This window comes from Myotis lucifugus, unplaced genomic scaffold (genome assembly GCF_000147115.1).
Source record: "Myotis lucifugus unplaced genomic scaffold, Myoluc2.0 scaffold_15, whole genome shotgun sequence".
NCBI lineage: Eukaryota > Metazoa > Chordata > Mammalia > Chiroptera > Vespertilionidae > Myotis > Myotis lucifugus.
The window spans coordinates 2,461,767-2,478,916 of record NW_005871063.1 but is presented as its reverse complement, the minus strand read 5'-3'; the positions used below and the strand labels follow the sequence as shown (position 1 = coordinate 2,478,916).

The window sequence follows — 17,150 nt, the reverse complement described above, 5'->3', positions numbered from 1 at the left end:
TAAGTAAATATAATTCATTTTTTGCATCTTCCGCGTCTGTTATATCTTAGGAAATTTGTTTCCCCAATGGTAGGTTGGTCAGAAAATGCTCACATAATAGAGAACTATTTTGGCTACCTGAAAATTTGAGGCTGGCTTGCCAGTATGCAAAATAGCTTTAGTACAGCATAAATCATGATGTTTCAAAGGTAGAAAGAACTTTAATAACTATTCATCTAGTCAAACTTTTTATAGTAAAGGTGAGGAAAATTTGACCCAAAAAGTTTAAATTACTTCTGAAGAAAACTTAACTAATCATTGGAAAAAAATCAGGATTTAATCTACCTTTCTATCCTACTATCTAGTCTTAAATTATTTCACATAATGAGACATCAAATAGCTAGTACTTTTTAAAAAAAATCAGAACCTTTAAGATTAGGTTATTATTGAGCAAACCATCCAGCTTATAATTTTTTTTGAGTAGGAACTATGTCTTAACACATTTTTTATCTCTTATATACTATGTTATCTAACACCTAGTATCTCTCAAACAAGAATTTGTTGATTGATTACTTGACTAGCTGAGTACAGAATATCTAATTCGATAGTAATTTATTGTAGAACTAATACTATAATTAGACAAAAAGAAACTGTTGTGGAAGTTATATCACTTACATTTTTAGAGAGGTAATACGAACATTAAATGCATGTATTTTAGAGTCCTAGCTATGCTATGTAATAGGTACGTGACCAAGGCAAAATTATTTTTTACATTATCTCTTCATCTTGTAAGAATAATAATCTACTTTATGTGACTGCCTTAAATATTAAATGTGGTTATCTACATAAGTAAAGTGCCTTCAGATGGCAAACATCCAATAAATGTTGGTTATGATCAACTGAAAAATGAGCACCATCATGCATGAACTTTAAAGTTTTTGGAACATAAGCCAGGATTTAGATTGAATGATAAAAACCTATCCAGCTAAGGAATATTTTTTAAAATATATTTTTATTGATTTCAGAGAGGAAGGGAGAAGAGATAGATAGAAACACAAATGATGAGAATCATTGATTTGCTGACTCCTGCTCACCCCTTACTGGGGATCGAGCCCTTGACCAGAATCAAATCCAGGACCCTTCAGTCCACAAGCCAACACTCTATCCACTGAACCAAACTGGCTAGGGTGGGAATATTTTTTTAATCTCTCTCTTTATTCTCTGAAGAAAGCAATTGGAAATATGTCTCCATCTGCAGGTAATCAGATGCCATAGAAATAGCAAAATGCTATAGGAATATTGTAGTGTGAGGAAAAACACCACGGCCTATCCATAATTAAGTAGTTTATTGATGATCAATGAATATTTGTTAATGATAATGAAGATGTATTTTGAGCCCTGGCCCACATTGCTCAGTGGTTATAGTGTCAGCCCATGCACCAAAGGGTGGCAGGTTCAATTCCCAGTCAAGTGTGTGTACTTGGGTTGCAGGTTTGGTCTGCCTAGGTCAGGGTGCATTCAGGAGGCAACCAATGAATGTGTCTCTCTCACATCGATGTTTCTCTCTTTCTCTCCGCTTCCTCCCTTCCATTCTCCCTAAAAAAGAAAATCAATGGGGAAAAAATATCCTCTGATGAGGATTAACAAAAAAAGAAGTATTTTTAAAATTTGTTAACTGTTAAAATGTCATGAAAATATGCACATATAGAACACCCCTTATGTCTATTTGCACAAATTTATGTTCCATGTGAAACTATGTACCTGTATTTTATAAATATTGCATAACATATCCTAGCACTAGAAAAACACACACATAATACTCAAAATATGACTGTCAAAGATAAAATAGTGGCCATAATCTATTTTTAAATTTCTTTCTAATGCAATTACTGTTTCAGAAAGATTGAATTTGTCTATCAAGATTGCATATTTATCAATGTTGCTCAAAAGCTTAGCACCATGATTATGACAACAGTGTCTGTAAATTTGTAATATACCAAGTTTCAAGGCTTTCACTATTTCAAATAAGGTCAATCACATCTCAAATAATTACTATTTCCATGGATATCAGAATAAAACATTTTAGGTCCTTATCATTTATTGGGAATCTAAACAGGGAACCTATTGCCCAAGTTTAACTTGAAGACTTTCATAGAAAAGAAAATGCTGCTAAGCTCTCTCAAACTTGTAAACTATGTCATGATTATTTATGTTATCCTTTTTTTTTTAACTAATGCAGATGGACCTTATGGACTTCGAGTTAATTCTGATAAAGGACTAAAAGTAGGGGAAGTGTTTACTGTTGACATTGGAGAAGCCATCTTGTTTGATTGTTCTGCTGATTCTTATCCTCCTAACACCTACTCCTGGATCCAAAGGACTGACAACACAACATATGTCATTAAGCATGGGCCTCTCTTGGAAGTTGCATCTGAGGAAGTAGCCCAGAAGACAACTGACTATGTGTGCTGTGCTTACAACAACGTAACTGGAAGGCAAGATGAAACTCATTTCACAGTCATCATCACTTCTGTAGGTAAGTGTGACATCAAAGGCCAGGATCCCAGTGAAACACAAACACATGCTGGCCTTACTCTACACCTATTTGATAATTACCTGGAAGAGAATACCACTGCGGGGTTGTTGATATCCTCTAAGAAACTCTCTTTCCTGAGTTAATGAAGCCATGGCTTCTATGAGTCAAAGAAAGAAAACCCAAAACAGAATGGAGAAGGTATCCAATTGCTGACTCTGAGGGACTGATAAGAAATGATAATTCAATAAATTATGTACTTCTAAATATGCATTCTTGCTTTCCTGATTTTATAAACAGGAATAGCAGGCTACTAATTTGAAAGGCTTATATTTAGTGTTGCATTAGGTCAGAAGAACAAATTTCCAAGAGTTGGAAATCTGGTTTTCCTACTATTTGACTCCCCTTCTCACTGTCTTTCATGGGCTTCCCTTCCTCTTTTATAATTTAAACATCTGAAATCTGTGGAGTTCTCAAAGGGGTACGGGAAACTTTTTTTAAGTCTGTGATATTTGACATTTCTAGAAATCATCTGAATTTTCAGAAAGTTCATGGAACACAAAGTTTAAGAATCACTGCTTAAATTATTTATGTCTACCAAATTCCTATCTTTCTGAGCCTCCTCTTCTCTTTCTATAGTATGATTTTATTCTCTTGTATGATTTCATTTACTCCCCTTGTTTCATGAAACATTGGTGCATCCCAAACCTCCATCTTTAAAGCTCTAAAACTGTATACCTAGTTCCTTTCTAGATGTCTTCACTTTGAAGTACCAAAGGCAGCATACAAGTCCAACATATCAAAACTAAACCATTTTGATTCCCTCCAAATTACTATTTTTTTCTGTATTCCATGTTTAAGTGAATGGCTCTACTATCTACCAACCTGAGCCAGAAATATAAATGCCAACTCAGACTCTTTTCTTGCTTATTGCCCTGCTCAACATCCAATCGCCAACTTTGTACATTCGTCTTCCTTCCTATCTCTCAGACCCATTCTTTTCTCTCCTTCTTCTTTCTTCTTTCTTTTCTTCTCCCTCTCCTGCTGCTCCTCCTCCTCATCTCCCACCTCCTTCTCTTTCACCTTCTTCCCCTTTCAATTTGTCCTCCATTCCATTACTCCCATTCCTACTATCAAATCCTTCCTGGACTCACCTTTGCATACAAAGAAGCCAGATTTCACTTAGAGCAGGTTTGGATAGGCAGCAGTGTTCAGGGTGCCTATGATTGGAGGAACAAGTTTGCGAAAGGAACCACCATTAATATCTACCTTCTCTAATGATGTCTTCTCTTTCTCTGTCTTTATCGTTCTGGTGCCTAGAATAATGCCATAACATAGAATCAATATATTTTATTGAATAAGCAAGAAGATAATCCTTGTAATTCATAGGCTACATTTTTCAGTATGTGGCCCTTGGGCCATGTGCATCAAGATCGCCTGGGGTGGTCTAATAATGTATATTCATTAAGACACCTCAGACCTATTGGAGCAGGTTCTTGCAGCTAGGATCTGAGAAGCTGAATATTTCGCAAGCATATGTGTGACAACCTCTTCTTTAAGGTGTTTTTCTCTATTGCCTTTTGAATTTATTAAAAATCTCTTAAAGAGCTGTTAATAATTATGACTATCACAAGCCTACAGGCTGATAAGGAAATATATAGTGGATGAGGTCCTGGATTTTTTAAAGTTGAGGGTAGTATTCACAATTGCAAAACCATCTGAGTATACTGGCATGGTGGGATTTGGGGTTTTTTATATGAAGAAAATACCACACTCTCTAGAAGAATGTTATCGAGCAAACTTTCTGCAGTGAAGGAAGTGTTCAATGTCTACATTAAATTATGGTTATGCAACTGAGGAACTGGAGTTTTATTTTATTGCATCTTTATTAATTTTAATTTAAATGTGCATAACTACATGTGTCTAGTGACTACCATATTCGACAATGCAGCTCTAGAGTTTTACCTGAATGATGTTTCATTTGGGCAGTAGATAATACAATTCCCTTATATATCCCAGAGCATATGTGTAAATAGGTGACATAAATCAAGCACTCATTCATTCTTTATTTAGCACCTATTATGGGCCAGATGCTAGGGTAGGCATTGAGAATGACAGTTGAAGAAATAACTCCTGCTAACAAGATGCTTGTAACTTAATCTGGGTAGCAGGCATTTAAGCAGCTAATGTGCGGCCTTTGCTTTCTATTTTGCTAGATTTGTAATAGGCTTAACCAGCTTTTTACCTCAGTGGGTAACCAAAACCTGATTTTGAAGCAAGCCATAATTAAGTGTATAAAAAGTTTATCGGCAATCTGGATGTAATCTTAGACTTGTTCTTCATGCTTACTGAAATAAAAACATGGTTATAATGTGTAGATATATACTGTCTTTCCCATTGCCTAAACTTTCTCCATGAATACTTAGCCAAGTTATTTTCATAAGATCAGAAGCCCCCAGTATTTGATGAAGGTCTTATTACTAAGGTTCAAAGACAGCTACAGTCTTAATATCCAATAATTGCCTTTTGCAAATTATAAAAAACCTGTTTGACCTGTACAGAGACCAGGCATTTGTTATTATAGTAAATAAGAGGAGCAGGTGCTTATTTTTCAGAGGGATTCGGGGTTGTCAACATTAGTGACCTCTTTGTGGTTTCTAGAAATATATTTAAACCCCCAAACGTCCTCAGAACTTTCAAGCAGTGGCCAGTGACAAATAAAATGGGTGGTATGGATGTGTTTTTGTTAGGCATTTAATTTTTTAAAAGTTTTCCAAATGAATATGAATCTCTGCAATGCAGATTAAGTGTATACCAACCTACAGTAAGAAAAATGAACATCACTTGTAACTATCAATTGAACACTTACCCGCCATCCACTCTGATGAGCAATCTGTGGAGAAATAGAAATAATTTTGAGGGATAACATACCTGCCTTTGAAATATTTACAGAACCAAGCTGTGTTTGGTTTAACTAGAATCAGGTTATAAGAAACAGATGAACCTCTTTATTTTTAATGAGGCAAATAATGTGGCCAACCAAAAAGTCTCAGCAATAAGATGTAGAGGGCAAAGGAACAAGGAGTCAAAGATGACTCTGAGGTCACCAGGATGGAGAGAAAATAATGAGGTCAGGAAATAATCAAAAGTTTTATTGGGGACTTTTAGTTGAGGAGAGGAAGGCTGGAGAATGTCACAATTAGCTCTGTGTTTCCCTGCCTGTGTAAAATGGTGCCTTCCACCACTGTGGGCTACCAGTGATATCTACTTTGAGATATTAATTAATTGACCTTTCTGTATCACAGGGAGATATCTTAAAGAAAATAGGGCAATGGTTAAGGTCACATAGCTGTAAGCAATAAAATAATATCTGAATTCAAAGCCCTTGTTTCTAGTCACTATATACTAGTAAACTGTTTTTGACTGAGAATATCAATAAGACTATGGTGTTCCTAAGAGGTACGTCACATATTCAAGATAGTGTGTATTTTCTCAACACCTTATGCTATATACAAAGAGATACCCTGGTTTGTCCATGACATGTGTATATATTTCTATTAATGAGAAATTATGAAATACATTTAAGTAAAAATAATATCTAGAATATAAGTTTCAAGGAAAGACTAGAAACTAAAATAGTTAATTAGCATCTGTATTTTGAAAAAAACACACAATAATTTTATTACCCTAATTATAGACTTCCTTGAATGCAGGTGTTACCACTTTTAAATTTTAATGGATCTAAATCACTATTGTGCCATGCAATATATATAAAATGAAAGTACGTGTGATTAAAATTCAAGTGTTCATGTTTAACGAAGACATGCAAATTATTAGAGTTCCCAAGGTCCACATGCCTATATTTTGATATTTAGACATAAGAGATGTTTTTAATTTGTATGTGATCCTGAGAATAGGAAAATGACCCATGACAGGAAAATGAATTTATTAATTTCTTCCATCTACCTAGAAATTTCTTAGGTTAAGATGTCCAGTAGGTGTATTTCACTTTGGCTCATGGGAGAAAACAACTAAGCTAGAACTACATCCCTGAATAACTGAATCTGTCAGGTGGGGCCATGGTGGAGTGTGAACATAGTACATCTCTCAATATGGCACCTTCATCTCTGTAGGGACATGAATCAGACGCCGTAATCAGCGAACATATTGGATGGGAGAGATCTCCAAACTCCATTCTGGTCTAGAAATAGGCATGCTGACTGGTAGCATATGGCTGTCCTGTTTTGGGTGCAGTTTCTCAAACAGCCGGGTTGCGATACCATGGATACCACACCTCTTGCCCATATTTACACTTCATATGTGATTTCATTTTATTTGTTTGCCTAAGGAGGGGGCAAATAGCATTTGCACTAAGGCTTTGGTAAATGAGTCAATCATGTTTAAATAAGGGGGAGGGAGGGTGGCATGCTATGTTCTGAAGAGTAGAAACCTCTCTGAAAGGAGAAAGACTGGTGTTCCTGGAAGTGTCCAGAACTGCATTCAGCATCCATGGCTACTTGGTCTGAATTTCCCTGCTGTCTTAAGTTGTGCTTCTGAAAGGACATCTCTTCTAAACACACTTGCCTACAGCTGAGACTACAGCAACTGTGCCCCTTGATTTGATCCTTGACCTGTTTGGCACTTTTTATTTTGTGAAAGGGGGAAAATTTCAAATGTCAGACATGGGAAATCTTGCATTTTCTGAGACAGAATGAAGCCAAGGATTGGGGCTAATGGGCACTGGTCACTACAGGGTGGTTCTCTGATGTAGGGCAAACAAGGGGAAGAGAGGCAAGAGGGCAATAAGGAAGGAGTCTACGGAAATAAGGAAGTAATGGAACAGGGAATGAGAGGGGTCCTTTGTAGGACAGAATGTGTAGACTTGGTCATTTTAGCACATACATATCAAAGGTGAAAAAAAGCTTAAAATAGTGGAGAGGGGAGGAAATATGTCTTATCTAGTGGGATACATCCATTCATTATATGTTAAACCTACTACCAGGCTTCAGAATCCTGCAAGTGCCAGCAAAGAGCTGATATATGCCAGAGTATAACTTCACCATTAGAATGAGAACTACTCTGAGATAATAACTACTAGCATATTTTCAAGTTTATAAGGAGCAAAAAGCTGAGACTATACTTAAATGTTTTTCTGCAGTTTTTCCCAGGGTAAAGTGCTTTGCAGAAACTTGATTAGAATACATTAGCACTGACTATTTATGAGGGGTCAGGGTTTATTAAATTTTGGTAGATCTTGTATGAAGGTAGTCTGGTCATCAAGAAGAGAGAGAGTCAAAGCACATCAAGTCTGGTGTTATAAAAGGTTAAAGGAAAAACTGAATATATGGGAGTCTACCTGCCAATTATAGAACCATTCTTTACCCACAGATTAATAGGAAAAAACTGAACTTGCAGTTAGAAAAGAAAAAAAAACTTACGTTCCAGTATCAGATCTGGGACTTACTGACTGTGGCAAATATTTTAGTTTCTCTAAGTTTATTTCTTTATCTGTACCTAGAAATGATGATTTAATTTTTCTTACTATTTTCATTATTTCTGATATGATACTTCTATACCAAATAAGTGGGGAAAATATATACATTTGGTTTTATATATACATAATGTTCAACAAAAGCATCCTGTTCCTGTGAGAATCAAGTAGCTTTATTGGGAATTAAAAATAGAGTATTGAGTGTTTTATTATTATTTCTAAATTATGTGCTACATATCCTTTATATCAGTAAAAATTATAACATATATGTATATATATACATACACACACACACACACACACACAAGTTTTTGAGACTCAGTTACTAGCATGTAATGGATTCATGTAATAAACTTAAAAAAAAACTTCTCTGGCTGTCCCAAATCATATAATAACAGAGCAACAGAGAACTTAAAAATCAATCACTCTAACCTCCTCATTTTACTAATGTGGAAATCCAGAACATCAGCGTCAAGTGGCTTCAGCCAAAGTTGCCCAGCTCTTTCAAGAGAACAAACCTATGAGGTAGGAGCACATTGTCTGAAGAAAGGCTGAGACTTCACAAAGAGGTCACCCAAGTGCTAAGGTAGTTCCAAACTCAAAGCTCAGCTTTCTAACAGCGGGAGAATGTTAATAGTTCTATGAATTATTAACAAGGAGGAAGAACAATCCCAATAAGTTTTGTGATGTTCAGTGGTCGGCAAACTGCGGCTCGGGAGCCACATGCAGCTCTTTGGCCCCTTGAGTGTGGCTCTTCCACAAAATACCGACTTCTAAGCATGGGCCACGAATTTCAATCGCACTGTACATGCGCGCCCGCACGTGGTATTTTGTGGAAGAGCCACACTCAAGGGGCCAAAGAGCCACATGTGGCTCCCGAGCCGCAGTTTGCCGACCACTGTTCTAGACCAGTGGTTCTCAACCTGTGGGTCGCGACCCTTTCACAGGGGTCGCCTAAGACCATCGGAAAACACATATATAATTACATATTGTTTTTGTGATTAATCACTATGCTTTAATTATGTTCAATTTGTAACAATGAAATTGGGGGTCACCACAACATGAGGAACTGTATTAAAGGGTCGCGGCATTAGGAAGGTTGAGAACCACTGACCGATCTAGAACCAATAAATTACCATTCTGTTCATTTTTTTTTTAAATTATTGATGGATTTTAGAGAGAGAGAAAGGGAGAGAAAGAGAGAGAGAGAAACACTGATTTGTTGTTTCATTTACTTATGCACTCATTGGTTGGTTCTTGTATGTGCCCTGACCAGAGATTGAATCTGCAACCTTGGCATATCAGGACAATGCTGTAACCTAAACCACTTGCATTCATTTCTTCCACCAGAGTTAAAAAGAGTTTAATTAAAATCTGTTTAAAGGCAAGAATGTTACACAAGTATTGCCATCCCATAAAAAGAACATTTTAAAAACACAATTCTCTGAATGCATAAAAGAATTTATAAAGTTCTCATCTGAGATGGTAAAGACTTTTAATAATGAAAAATAACCTGCTTAACTCTTTTTTTTTTTTTTGCTTAACTCTTAAAGACTTAGATAGCATACATGAACAGCACAGTATGAGAAATTAGAAAAAGTAGAATAATTTCCATGACTTTTTAACTGGAGTTTGACATATGCGATCTATACCACATTATAAAAAGATTCTGGGAAGATGAAAAGTGAAAGTGTTTAAGGGGAAAGCCAAGAGAGTGTATATAGTTCCACAGTGAAAGAAGGGAAAGATTAAGGTTTCCTCCTTGTCTCGGCTGCTGGAGACCTCAGCAGAGGGGTTTTTTTTGTTTTTTTAATATATTTTTTACAGAGAGGAAGGGAGAGGGATAGAGAGTTAGAAACATTGATGAGAGAGAAACATCGATCAGCTGCCTCCTGCACACCCCTTACTGGGGATTTGCCTGCAACCAAGGTACATGCCCTTGAAAGGAATCGAACCTGGGACCCTTCAGTCCGCAGGCCAACGCTCTATCCACTGAGCCAAACCGGTTAGGGCTCAGCAGAGGTTTCATGGTGAAAGATGAGAGTGCAGGCTGGATATTTATTGCTGAGCCAAGTGGCCACATGCACATTCTCCAGGCTGTTAGCACCTGTAGAATAGAAATGACAGTCCATGACTTTCCCTCCCCGTTAAACTGGACAGAGACAGGCAACTTCCATGACTCACTTCCATACCAATATCTCAGTCACCTGATAAAATGAAAGACACTTGGTACTCCCATTTGTTGGAGGTCACAACTACTCCCCACTTTATAGATGAACTCTATGACTAACCATATTGATAGTCTGGAACTAATGTTAACATTACCCAGGTTAGCAAGTTGTGTTAAAATAACAACAAAGTGAGGCAGCACAAAGTGTCGAGAGCCTGGGACCTCCTCTGGACTCTGCCACTTACTGAGTCACTTTGGGGAAGCCTCAGTTTCCTCGTCTGTAAGAGGGGATAATAATAATAATACTATTCCCCTCATAAGATTATTATAAATATTCAGTGGCTCAGTATGTTTCATGTATTCTTAGAACAGAGCCTGACATATTGTAAGCACTAGGCAGATGTTAACTATTAGCACTATATTTTATATAGGATGTTAATGGAAGGAATGACTTGCAAAAAAAGGGAATTTTAGTCATAAAGTGGGATTTTAAATATTTTTTAAAATCATACATACATTCTATTTTAGGAATGAAATTTATTTATTGGTCAAAATTTAGTAAAGTGCCTTGAAAATAAACACCTCCCCTTTCACACATTTAATCAGATACCACCTCCCTAGAAAATTCACATACCCAAATCATATTGAAAGAGTGAGATGGCCCTAACCGGTTTGGCTCAGTGGATAGAGCACTGGCCTGCAGACTGAAAGGTCCCAGGTTCAATTCCGGTCAAGGGCATGTAGCTTGGTTGCGGGCACATCCCCAGTAGGAGGTGTGCAGGAGGCAGCTGATCGATGTTTCTCTCTCATTGATGTTTCTGACTCTCTGTCTCTCTCCCTTCCTCTCTGTAAAAAAATTAATAAAATGTATTTTTTAAAAAGAGTGCGATGGAAGGAGAGAGAGAACAACCTAGCATCTGGGGATGTTGTACACAATGGGATCATGGTAGCAAATGCTATTGAAAAGTGTGACATAAAAAAAAAAAAGTATGACATGGGCTATTTGGTACATGTAGTACAACTTATCAGTATTATTGTGGGCAGCTCACCACATTTCCAGTCACGAATGTCCTCAGAGTGTTTATGGCATATTCTAAAATAAGTGTGTTCCTCTCATTTCATCTCTCATTCATATTCTCTCTCATATATATATTCAGTAGTGTCTCATTTAAGATAAAGCATGAACAAGTCAAATTATATAGCAATTTATTACTGACCTTCAATAAAAAAACATTAAAACTGTATTTTCTTTTCATTTAGGACTAGAGAAGCTTGCACAAAAAGGGAAGTCATTGTCCCCTTTAGCAAGTATAACTGGAATATCACTCTTTTTGATTATATCCATGTGTCTTCTTCTCTTATGGAAAAAATATCAACCCTACAAAGGTAGGTGAAAATTAGAAAAACATTCTAAATGGCTTTATACAGGTACTAAAAAGTTTCTTACTGTGTTTTTTCTCTCTTGGTTTCAGTTATAAAACAGAAGCTAGAAGGCAGGTAATGCATATGTTCCTATGAAAATAATTTTTTTCTTGAATGCTTTTTCCTCAGTTGTTAAGACTGACAGAAATGCCAATTTGTCTTTTCAGGCCAGAAACAGTATACAGAAAAGCAGGAACATTTTCAGGTAACGGCCAGGCTGAAAGGAGTTATTCTCAATGTAATGTGTATTAATGAATAGTATTGATATGAATCATTATATATAAAGTGCTAATGAAATAACAGAATTCACATAAGCTAATACTGTTGTCATACTAACAATCCTTTACCTTTGACTAGTGCCTTGATTTTATGTAAGTCGCACAAGTCTGTAAGACAAACGCTCTTAAAAGTGAAAGGCACTCAACTCCATTTTACAGGCAGGAGAATCAAGGCTCAGAGAGATTAAGTCACTTGCCCACTGTCCTGAGTTCTGAATCCATTTCCATTGATCCTATTATTATTTTGAAAATTGCCCAGGGTTCCCTCACTTTGTTAATTCCAAAGGCAGATAAAGTGCTGGCGGCTCCATCCCAGGGAGGAGAAAGGGAGGCTGGAAGGTTTGCTGCTTCTTTGTTCCCAGCATGCTCCTCAGGCCATCACTACTGACTCCCTACTGAGTTGTTCTAAGTTCACAATGGGACTTGAAGTCACACAGAGCTGGGTTTTACTGCCATAAATGCCACTTTCCCCCAATGTCATCTTGGGAAAATTATTTTTCCTGACCTCAACTTCCTCATCTATAGAATGAAGATAATAACTTCCCCTCAGGGTTGCTTTGAGAATAGCATGATGTGAGTGGCATGCCTAATATGATGCCTAGATGCTTAGTAAATATGGGTCTTCCTCCTCTTATCTAGTCCTTTCTCATAGATGATAGAATGTTGGGGCTAGGAAAGGCCCCAAAGAGACCACCTGGTTCCTCCTCACCACCCCATTCCTATCATTTTTCAGATGACAGTTTAGTGATCTTGACATCATACTGTATTATATTTTGTATGTCTGGGCAGCTGTGGTTATTTCTTTATTAGTCCTGGTGGTCTCTGTTAGTTCCAGGGGGTGCAGTAGATATTATGAGTGGATGAAGAGCTGCGGTGACTGCCAGACTGAGACTTGGTGGCTGTAAGTCTCTGTAACCGACAGTTACAAAGGACAAGCCAGCCCATGAGTGTTTATTCCAATACAGAATACGCTGTTCCCAGGTCAGGCTTTAAGAATACTTGTTCCAATTCAGTTTCAATTCTCAGCTTCAGAAGGAGTGATTTCCAACACTGCTTAGTACCCATAGGACTATAGGGATTGGGAAATTGGTTGCTTACACATACCACTTGAAGCAAACAATACAGATAAGTTTTACAAGGGCTTAAAAACAACAGCAGCAAGTTGAAGCGTCTGGTTTTTAAGTAGTATTTGTTTTCCGTTTCAGGCCATGAAGATGCTCTGGATGACTTCGGAATATACGAATTTGTTGCTTTCCCAGATGCTTCTGGTGTTCCCAGGGTTGGTTTCCCTAGTGGCTGATTAGCTGAGAAGTAGAATTCTGCTTCGGCAGAAGCGTCAGCCGCACTCCTTTGAGCGCTGGGCAGTGCAGGTCAGATGGCTGCATCCCCTGGCAGCGGTGTGACTCACTGTGGCTGGATCTGAGGAGCTAAGCATCTTCCTTAGACTTTATAAATAAGGCTGACACAAGAAAGGAAGTGACACTGATCCATAAACATTATTTGCCTGGTAAGCCCACTGGCGAGAACTAACTAGGTAGAAGGTCAAGAGAACAGAATCAATCGGGAATCAGGAATCCCTGGTTGAATCATTTCGAACCACTGCATGGACTGCAACCTGTCACTTCACCAACTCTCTCTCCCCCTCAGCTTCCCCTTCCCCATTCCCCTCATATTCCTTGAGGTCATTGCAAGGACGACTGATCATACCCTTGAAAGGTACCTTATGCTCTTCATAAGAAAGGCACCACAGAAACCCAAAGTAAGCAAGTACGCATCTTTATTTTTATCCTAAAGGTGCCTGAGATGTGAGAGGGGGAGCTTTTACACAGTTGAAGCCTTTTTTTTTTGTCCAGCCATCAAAGACAAGGTCTTTTGAAGCAATCGGTTTTGTTTCACAGCATGCCGAATGTTTTTCTGAGCTATTCAGCTCATTGACATCTGTATAGATTTGTGTAGGATCAATCTTTTCTCAGCTTCCTTATTCTCCTATGATCGTTCACGTAAAGAAGGGGGCATAAACAGACTACTTGCTTCTGGGTGGCTTATTTGTTGTTAGGGATAGTTACCTCACTTGTTCAGAGAATTCTATCAATATAAGGTTCATCCAGTCAGTTTCCTGGCCACAGACTTTATTTCACAAACACCATGTGAGTAACGGAGGGGGACTGATTGGATTCCATCCTAAGGGTAGCTGCGTAGTGCCAGTGCCTACATCATCGCAGACGAAGGGCAGGACTGCATAGCAAAAGCTCTGCAATACCCTAGTCAGTCTCAGACAGGATCGGCTCACCCTTCACTTCTACAACCAAAAAGGCAAAAATAAGTATTTGGTGGATCAGTGATTTCAAACAGCTTTCCACCATGGCAAAAAGTACCCCTTTCAAAAGGAGTGGCCTTTAAGTGGAAGAGCAGAAAACTAAAGAGCTGATAAGACTTGGAGCTGAATTTTCAAAGTTAGGAGTTCTTTCTTTGAAATCAGGCAGTTTTCATTCCTAGGAATTCATTAGAGTGAGATCTAGGTAAGAAACTTAGCATTTAGCCTTGTAATTAATCAGCATTCAGTTTGAAGATTTTATTGGGAGGATTTCTATTTGCTGTAAATGCTACAATCGGCAAGAACTTGAGGAGACACATGAGTGCTTTCATTACATACCTGAAGCCCCAGTTATTTCTGTCATAAGTAGAATAACTTTAATTGGAGCTATGCCCATCTTCAAAGCTGAAACTCCTAAGGAATCAGATGAGGTTCCTCACTGGTGCCAGGTGCCTGGGGAAGAAGTGAGAAATCAAAGCAACAACGGCAGGAGGAGGAGGAGGAGGGTGAGGACCAGAACATATGTAGGAAGGAGAAGCCAGAAAGGCAATTGTGTGTGAAGATTAGCAGCAAAATGCAACGTCTTGGAGAAGAAAAGGAGAAATAATAATAACACCAAGATATGAAAATTGACGTTAAGAAGGGAAATACATTGAATTACTAACTTTTTGCATTTTTAAAAAAATCAGAATCGCCTATCTGGTTGTGGTGCGTGTGCAGATGGAATGCTCTCCTCTGTCTACTTGCTGTACATGTCACTGTCCCTGTAGCACCTCTTTCAGAAGTGGAACAGGAGGCAATGGCATGAAATCAACCAATTTATTATGTGTTAACAACGCTAATGTTAGGTTAGCTAAGTTAGTTATTATCTATAGACTGCTTTTATCATGGGCCCTGAACACCTCCGTACCAAAGAAAATCAAGAATGGATCTCAAGTACAAACTGTAAACCAAAATCTCCTACACACACACACACACACACACACACACACACACACACGCACACACACACACCAAAAAAAAAAAGGACAAATCACATATTCTAGGGCTGCCCACGACAGCTTCAGCAAGTGGAATGTAAACAGGCAGTTTCCAGAAAAACATAAAGCTAAGATATTCCAATATAACCTAGCAAGCCAAGCTGGGATGAGAAACAGAACCTCCGGATGATTTATCAAGTAAAAAGGGTCCTAGGTAGAGATACAGAAAGGACAGAAAGTGATCACAAATGTGAAGAATAGGAGGAGTTTGGGATACGGCAGGGAACCAGACTTTATAATTGGAAGGCAGTGTTTACAAAATTTAATTATCAAATACAAGGGATAGGAGTTATGAATTCCAGTTTCAATAAACTACATGTTGGTTTTTAACTAGACAGAAATTCACTACTATACTTTCCACATTCACTAAAGTCTTTTAGTCTATAGAGCCCCTTACTACATTCAAACTTAAACATCTCCCTCTGTGTGTTCTATATTTCTTGGTACTGGCTTTACTAACTTGCAATGTGATGAGGGCTTTTAGCTTTCTTTTCAACCATCCTTGGAGACATAAATGGTGCAAAAAGTTAATCAGGATGTAATATAAAAGACTAGAGGCCTGGTGCACAATATTCACCTGGCCTGTGCCCTCTCACAGTCCGGAACCCCTTGGGGAATGTCTGCGAAGCTGGCAGGCGGACATCCCTCTCACAATCCGGGATCTCTCACTCCTTACTGCCTGCCTGCTCGCTGCTCCTTACAGCTTGGATTGCTGCTCCTTAGCGCTGCAGCAGAAGCAGGAGAGGCTCCCACCACCACCACTGAGCTCACCAGCCGTGAGCCCGGCTTCTGGCTGAGCAGCGCTCCCCCTGTGGGAGTGCACTGAACACCAGGGGGCAATTCCTGCGTTGAGCGTCTGCCCCCTGGTGGTCAGTGCGCATCATAATGACTGGTCATTTTGGTCATTCCACCATAATGGTCGCTTAGTCTTTTACTGTATAGATAATAATATGCGCTCTCTGATTCTAAGTTGTCCTGATAGCTTCTCTTTTGCCATTCTTTCTTTCTGTTATAGTTCCTTCACAATACTGTCAACTTTTATCTTAAATTATAAAAGAAATGATAGCTTTGTCAAGCTATTCCTCTTCTGACCTCATAGCTATGCTGTTACACTAAATACCATAGGGCATGTGCAGGGAACTATAGCAAGGAGGAATTGAGTATTGTAGGGAAGAGAAACAGTTATAATTCTCTATTCATCACTACTTGCAGCTGTTTTCAACTTTGCAGCATAGTGGAAAGACTGTGTACTAGTCTGCTAATTTTTTTTTAATGTGCTACATTTTCTAGATGCCCAGTAGGTCTGTTCCAGCCTCTGATGGTGTATCAGGGCAAGATTTGCACAATACAATTTATGAAGTTATTCAGCACATCCCTGCCCTACAGCAAGACCATCCAGAGTAAGTATAAACCTGATTTTGGCAATGCTACCTTGGAGGGGCTCTGCATTCAGCCCCCACTTTCCCCAGAATTTGTTGTAAGTCTCAGAAGAAAATATTAAAATGAGAAAGTATAGCTGCTGTACATAGTTCCCCACCTGAAAATAATCTTAAGAAACAAAACAGGCAAACATACACTATCTTCTGGGGCCGTGCACTTGGGCCAGTGGAGGAAAGGGAGATCTAGAATCCAGCACTTCCCCCAACGAATCCACATCTGGGTATGATAGTGATCTTCAGGCCAGTGCTCAAGCCGCCTTGGTTATCCTGATGATTTTCCAGTGACTATGGTGGTTTTAGAACCAATGATCTGTCACTATAAATAGGACCAGAAAAACAACCACAAATAACCTACAAAATGTGCTCAACACTGTCGCCCCCAAACACCCGACCTCTTACAGACCGGAAGCAGGCTACTCCCAAGTAAGCAGGACCACAGTGAGGACTGGCCTCCCACCAAGAGGACAAAACCTTCGCTGAGGGC

The 17,150-nt window shown here is 38.5% G+C and overlaps 1 protein-coding gene across 2 annotated transcripts in view; it reads left to right on the top strand.

Annotated features, from left to right (window-relative positions):
* HEPACAM2 (HEPACAM family member 2) overlaps positions 1 to 16,631 on the top strand; it is a 36,064-nt gene extending 19,433 nt beyond the window's left edge. For both annotated transcript variants that reach the window (XM_006084954.3, XM_023750667.1), the window contains 6 exons: positions 2,219 to 2,515; positions 11,434 to 11,559; positions 11,646 to 11,670; positions 11,763 to 11,800; positions 13,079 to 13,152; positions 16,518 to 16,631. In XM_006084954.3, the coding sequence (XP_006085016.1) occupies positions 2,219 to 2,515; positions 11,434 to 11,559; positions 11,646 to 11,670; positions 11,763 to 11,800; positions 13,079 to 13,152; positions 16,518 to 16,631 (674 nt within the window). The remainder of the gene's footprint in view (positions 1 to 2,218; positions 2,516 to 11,433; positions 11,560 to 11,645; positions 11,671 to 11,762; positions 11,801 to 13,078; positions 13,153 to 16,517) is intronic.
* Positions 16,632 to 17,150: the final 519 nt, after the last annotated feature.